The 5987-nt window shown below is 61.0% G+C and overlaps 1 protein-coding gene across 10 annotated transcripts in view; it reads left to right on the top strand.

The window, feature by feature from the left end:
- Positions 1–5987, top strand: part of Baiap2 (BAR/IMD domain containing adaptor protein 2) — a 53374-nt gene that overhangs the window by 20851 nt on the left and 26536 nt on the right. For all 10 annotated transcript variants that reach the window (XR_007345131.1, XR_007345129.1, XR_007345126.1 and 7 more), the window contains 3 exons: positions 2571–2632; positions 3331–3402; positions 3975–4112. Coding sequence is in view for 5 of the 10 variants with exons in the window: in XM_015504076.2 (XP_015359562.1) it covers positions 2571–2632; positions 3331–3402; positions 3975–4112 (272 nt within the window). In the remaining 5 variants the exon portion in view is untranslated. The remainder of the gene's footprint in view (positions 1–2570; positions 2633–3330; positions 3403–3974; positions 4113–5987) is intronic.

Genomic DNA, 5987 nt, shown 5'->3' with positions numbered 1-5987 from the left:
CCCCACCCCCGCCTCAGGAACCCCATTAAACAAAACCCGGAGGTCTTGCCCGGGGGCTCCTGGTCTGGGCAGCAGTCGTTCATCCTGGGACTTACAGATGAGGGAAAGCAGAAGAAACCTTGGAGCCGCTGCTCATGGGGCCCCGCTGATGGATCAAGCCCTTGCGACTTCTGAGTGGGGGCGGGGGGTCGTCTGGTCTGTGGCTCTGGGTGTCCTGTGTACCCTGTTCTCCATATGCAGGACAGTGCCCTGATGGCTGGCAGCAGCCAGGCAGCTCAGAGAAGTGACTGAGTTGTGTGGCCTTGAGTGTGTGCTGGCAGGAGCTGCACCCTCTCCCCGGGGCTCTGTGTCCACCACCTCAGACTTACCCACTTGGTTGTCCCAGGGTGTGAGGACCAGGCCCCTTCATGCCAAATTCTGTCCCCCTGTTGTCCTTACCCCCTCCCCTGAGCCCCTGGAGGGCCACAGAGGCTGGCAGGCCTCAGGCTCACCTCCTTCCAGGCCCGGGACGGATTGCGGCCGTTGGTGGTCACAGCCTTGTCTGGAACACCAAGGCCACAGCAGAGCAGCAGTGCTCTCATCTTGTGGGTGCAGTTCCTGGGGCCTCTGCTGTGCCCTCCTCTGGTGCTGGCCCACACAGTAGTATCCAGGGCCCTGTCGTGCTAGGGCTCTGTGGGCTTGGAAGTGCTCTTCAGGGACAGGTTTCTGGCTCTGGGCACACCGTGGCACTGTGTGGGTGTGTGCAGTTGAAGTCGGTGGTCTGCACATGGCTCTCAGGGCTGTCTTGTGTGCCCTCTGACCACAGAGTGGCCCTGCCAGCTGCAGGGAGCCCCAGCTTTGCAGGCGGGAGCTGACTGGGGTTGAGGCCCAGCTCTGGCCACTGTCCCTCCTGTTGATGTGGAGCCGCATGTTTGGGGCAAGGAGGCCGGCACATCCTGGTTGCAGCTTGTGCCGATGGAAGGTGTATGAAGCACCTGGTCTTCCTCCACGTTGAGTGTCCCTGTAGTCATGGGGCTGAAGCACCCCGTTGCTCGTGGAGACATTGGGCACCCAGAGAAGCTCCTGTGAACCCAGATGAGCTCCTGGAGGGAAGTGACTTCTGGGACTGGCTGTGGTCCTGTGGGGAGTGTCATCCTGTCGGGCTTCCTGAAGGCTTGTCAGAGGACTTGCTCTGGTTTCTGTTGACCTCAGTGGGCTCCCGGGCTCCTTAGTGGCTTCCCTGCCTGCTTGAGTCAAAGAGGAGCCCCTAAGCCTCCTGACCTTGGGGTGCCCCGACATGAGCAAAGTTCTGCTTCAGACAGGGCTCAGGGACAGACTTACCAGAAAATGACCTGCCCTTCAGGTGGGGACAGGCCCTCTTAAGGGGCACTGGAAGTGGCCACTCAGTAGATATTTGCCAGTCAATGGAGTGAGGCAGGATCACTTGCTCCAGCCCCTCTGCAGCCAAGGAAACGGGGCCGTTGGCCTGGCAGCCTTCACACAGGGCTGGCATGGGGGCATTGTGGGGTCTCGAGACCAGCCCAGGTGTGTGCTCCCGGCTCAGAGCTAGTTCCTTAGGCACTGTTTGGGGTGGGCGGTGGGTTCTGCCAACATCTCACTTGGCTGAACAGGAGGAAGTCTTCTGAAGCCATCCTGGGGGCCCTGTCCTCTTTGACAGGAGCAGGAGGCAAGTGGGATGGTGCTTGGCAATACTCCCACCGACCCTTCATGGTAAGGGGCAGGCAGCCCAACATTCATTTAACCCAGATGCCTGCCCATCTGGAGGGGGAGTCTGAAACATGCTTCCTGGGCAGGGGTGTGGGCCGGGGTGGGGCCGGGACTGGACATCCAGGTTGGGAATAGCCCGCCACTGCTCGCTCCATGCTGCACAGTTCTCCTGCCTTCCTCTGTCCTCTGCAAGTGGGCCAAGGGGACGTCGGCATCCCTGAAGGGCCACTGCCCTGGAAAGACGTGCGTGGAACCTGGCTGTGGGCCCAGACTGCCTCAGTGTGCCCACTCCTCCAGGGCATGGAGTCCCAGTGCTGAGCTATGCCACCTGTTTCCTCCTTGTTCTCAGGGTCAGAGAGGGATGTGGCCTGTGCCCAGCACCAGTGCCCACCGTGTTCCCTGAGGAAGGCTTGCCCACTCTGCTGTGTGGCTTGGTGCATCCCTCTGCCTGGCTCCCTCTGGGCAGGTGATGGTCAGTGTCTGAGTGTGAGGTCTGTGCAGAGGTGTGAAGCAGGTCCACATGGCTGTCCCTACTTCTTCTTTTGCCATGAGCATCTACTTCAGTGTAGATGTTTGAGGTCACCCCCGAGATGCCAGGCATTCTGTGCATTTGGGATCAGAGTCCCTTGTCTTTCTAGAATTTCATTTCCCCTCAGCAGCCACTCCCCTGCCCCTGCTCCCCCCGCCGAGGCTCTCTGCCTGAGGTCATGGGGCTTCCCTAGGCAAGATGAGAGCTGGCTAGGCAGGACCTCCTTCAGCCCCAAGGCCAGCTTGGCCTGCCAGCATTGGGGCTCCAGGGAGAGGAGCAGCTAATGATTTTGAGTGTCTAACCCTCTTTCTTTCCTGCTGTCCTGCTCTCCCAGGAGATGTCCTCTTCCAGATGGCCGAAGTCCACAGGCAGATCCAGAACCAGCTGGAAGAGATGGTGAGTCTGGCCTCTAGTGACCGCTCCTGGGTGCGGAAGGCGAGTGCAGGTGGGCAGGGTGGGCAGGCTCCAGGTGAAGAGCTGGCTACGTGCTTTGGCTGTGTTCCCATGTGGGACTGTCCCACAGTCCTGTGACCATAACTCAAAGGTAGAGATAGGCCCTGGGCTCTGGGCACAGGTCAGTTGAGCCATGGTGAGTGGCCTGGGGACAATGTGCATGGGCTAGGCCAGGTCTCACCCTGGGCTGGCCTCAGGAGCCAGGTGGGGTCAGTCAGCGCCAGCCCCTGGGCGGAGCCATGTGTGCTCTGACGCCAGCCCTGCCAGGACCCAGTGCCTTGTGGTGATGGCCAGAACGCTGGTTTCCTCTGGACTCCCCTGACTCCCCGTGGGGGGTGCTGGTTGGAAGTTTCTGGCCCGAGGCAAGGGGTCGCCGAGGTCTCGCCCGTTTCCTCTCAGGCCCAGCTGCTGTCTGCCCTCCTCTGGCCCCAGCATGGGTCAGTGGGGGTGTTTGTTTCCCTCTGGGAAAGTGGACCTCTAAAGCTGAGGAGGGCCACTTTGTTTAGCGTTTGGGACCTCTGTCCAGTGCTCGCTCCAGCAGTTTCCTGGTTCCACGGGCCCAGGCCTCACTGGGTGCCCTGTCCAGGGGCTCCCGCACTGGCTTGAGCTGACTGCAGGTCTGCTTTCTCTCCCATGTCCAGCTGAAGTCTTTCCACAACGAGCTGCTCACGCAGCTGGAGCAGAAGGTGGAGCTGGACTCCAGGTACCTAAGCGTAAGTACGCCCCGCCAGCCCCACCCGTGCCGCTTCCCCCTGCTCTCAGACCTTCTCTGTGTGGAGCTTCTCGGCCCCTCTGAGCCTCCTGTGCAAGAAAGCTCCTCCGCCTGAGCGCCCCGGGCGCCCCACGCGCAGCCCTGGGGTGACCGTCACACTGAAGGCACCATGTGCAGCTCCCCTCTCCACCACTCTGGCCCAGCTGAGGACAGGGCTTTGACGCTCTCCCAGAGCTTCGCGAGTGCCTCTGGCCTGCTCTTCCTGTCCTTGCCGGTCAGCTGGCTGGGAAGCTGAGGCAAACCTCCCGGCAGGATTCACCCCGTGAGTTGACGCTTTTGCCTGAGGACCAGGGCCCTTCCCAGGTCCGCTTTTTGTCTTTGGGCTGTAGAGACGTGCTGGGGGCAGGTAGGCCGAGGTTGCCTGCTGACCCAGGCTGCAGCTGAGCATCTCTCCTGTGCCGTGCCCCCCCCCCCCCGGGGCCTGCTAGGCCTGCAGCCCAGGCAGGACCAGGAGGGGAGGGGCCGGGCGGCGGCTGAGCTCTCAGAGCTTCTGTTTCCGTTGCGGACCCTCAGGCGGCACTGAAGAAATACCAGACGGAGCAGAGGGGCAAGGGGGACGCCCTGGACAAGTGTCAGGCTGAGCTGAAGAAGCTCCGCAAGAAGAGCCAGGGAAGCAAGAACCCTCAGAAGTACTCAGATAAGGAGCTGCAGGTAGGACTGCCCCACCGCCAGGTGCCAGGCCACCCGGCGAGCCCCCAGCCCCGTGCAGGGCCTCTGCCACAGAGCCGCACCGCACACTTTCAGCAAGAAAGGGATCACCCCGTCTTGGCCAAGGACAGGATGAGTCCCTGGTGGAAGTGGGCAAGGCCGGCTTTGCTCTCCTGGGAGATTTCCCAGCAAGCGCCAGCATCCCCTGGCTGGCAGGGTGACCTGCTCACCGCAAGGTTCTTGGCCACAGGAGCAGGAATCCAAATTCAATCCTTCCCTGGTCGCTCTGGATTCTGCCCCAGATCGTCACCCTCATCAACCAGTCAGGGCAGCATGGCCGATGGCTCCCGGGAGGCCGCTGCTGTTGCTGTTTCTTTCACCCTCCCAACAGAAGCGTAGGTGCTGTGTGCTGCATGGATGGGTGTCCTGAATGGCACAGAATGTATAGCAGAGCTCCCCCCGGCTGTCCTGAAACAGTGGGCCAGAAAGCCCACGCCCACCGCAGAGGTCGCCATAGACAGGCAGGGAGGGACGACAAAGCAGGACACCCGTTGTTTGGAGGAGACACCAGGAAAACCCCAGACAACCACGCCAGAAGTTTCTGGGAAGGCAAGGGTGTGGCTCTGGGGTTAGTCTCTGATCTGGGGGCTCCTCCCTGCCTGCTGTTCTCAGCACACACCTGCCTAAGTGAGTGTGTGCACACGTGTGCAGCTGTGGTGTCCACACTGAAGTTGAGCAGGTCTGTGGGCCTGAGCAGCGTGCAGCCTGTGGGGGGTCACTTGGCCGGCCTGGGCAGGGAGCTGAGACCGCTAAGGAAGAAGTGCCACAGCAGGAGTGGCAGCTGCCAGTGGCCCCGTCGTGCAGGTTCCTGCTCACACAAGTGTGCTTTGCAAGGCGGCAGCGACAGTCCCTGCCTTCCTCATGTGGGGTGCATCTCTCTGTGCTCGGAATCTCTATTTTGGTCATTCTTAACGATCCACAGCTGCCTCTAAGGGTGTGTGCAACCTGGGGCTGTCCCAGATGGCTGCCCTGACTACCTCAAAGTCTGCGATCAGGGTCCTCAGAGTGGGAGTGTGGTGAACACCGACACGCACCCTTCAGTACGTGTCTGACGTCCTCTTGGATCTTTGAAGCTGGCCGCCATTTTGCCTTTTGAAGGCCTGACGCATACGGGAGTGTGGTAGCTTCCTCAGTGCAGGGGCAGGCAGTGCAGGTGTGATTGCTGTTGGCCTTCCTGGGCAACCATTCCAGGCGTGAGTGCATGAGAGAGCAAGCCTTCAGCCTGGTGACAGGACACCAAGGCTGTCCAAGGGATGGCTGCCCGCCGGGAGGAGCTGGGGCCTGTGCCCCCCTCTCCTCAAAGCGCTCTGTGTTGCCCTGGTAACAGCCTCACTGAGACACAGTCTTCACACCTCACAGAGCCAACAGTGGGGTGGTTCTGAGCACATCTGCAGAGTTGTGCAACCATCACCACAGGCAGCTCAGGGCATTTCCACCACCTAGGAGGAGTCCCCTGCCTTAGCCAGACACAGCAGTGCACACCGTAATCCCAGTGATGCAGGAGGCTGAGGCAGGAGGACCACAAGTTCAAGGCCAACCTGGGCAACTTGACCCTGTCTCAAAAAAAAAAAAAAAAGGTGGTAGCTGCAGCTCACTGGTCGCACACACACTCCAAGCCCATCAGCAGTCACCCCACGTCCTGCCTCCTTCCACTGCCCACAGCACCACCCTGCCTTGTGGCTAGAGTGCCTTGTTCTGCATGTTCTGACTGATTGGACTTCCGCCCGCAAGCCCAGAGGTGGGTTTGCCCCTCCACTGCATCTCACTGGCCTCTCATCTATGCAGCAGTCGAGGCCCTTCCCCGCCCCCCCCCCCCCC

This window comes from Marmota marmota, unplaced genomic scaffold (genome assembly GCF_001458135.2).
Source record: "Marmota marmota marmota unplaced genomic scaffold, marMar, whole genome shotgun sequence".
Lineage (NCBI taxonomy): Eukaryota > Metazoa > Chordata > Mammalia > Rodentia > Sciuridae > Marmota > Marmota marmota.
Note: the sequence above shows the minus strand (reverse complement) of the source record. Positions and strands in the feature narration are given on the sequence as shown.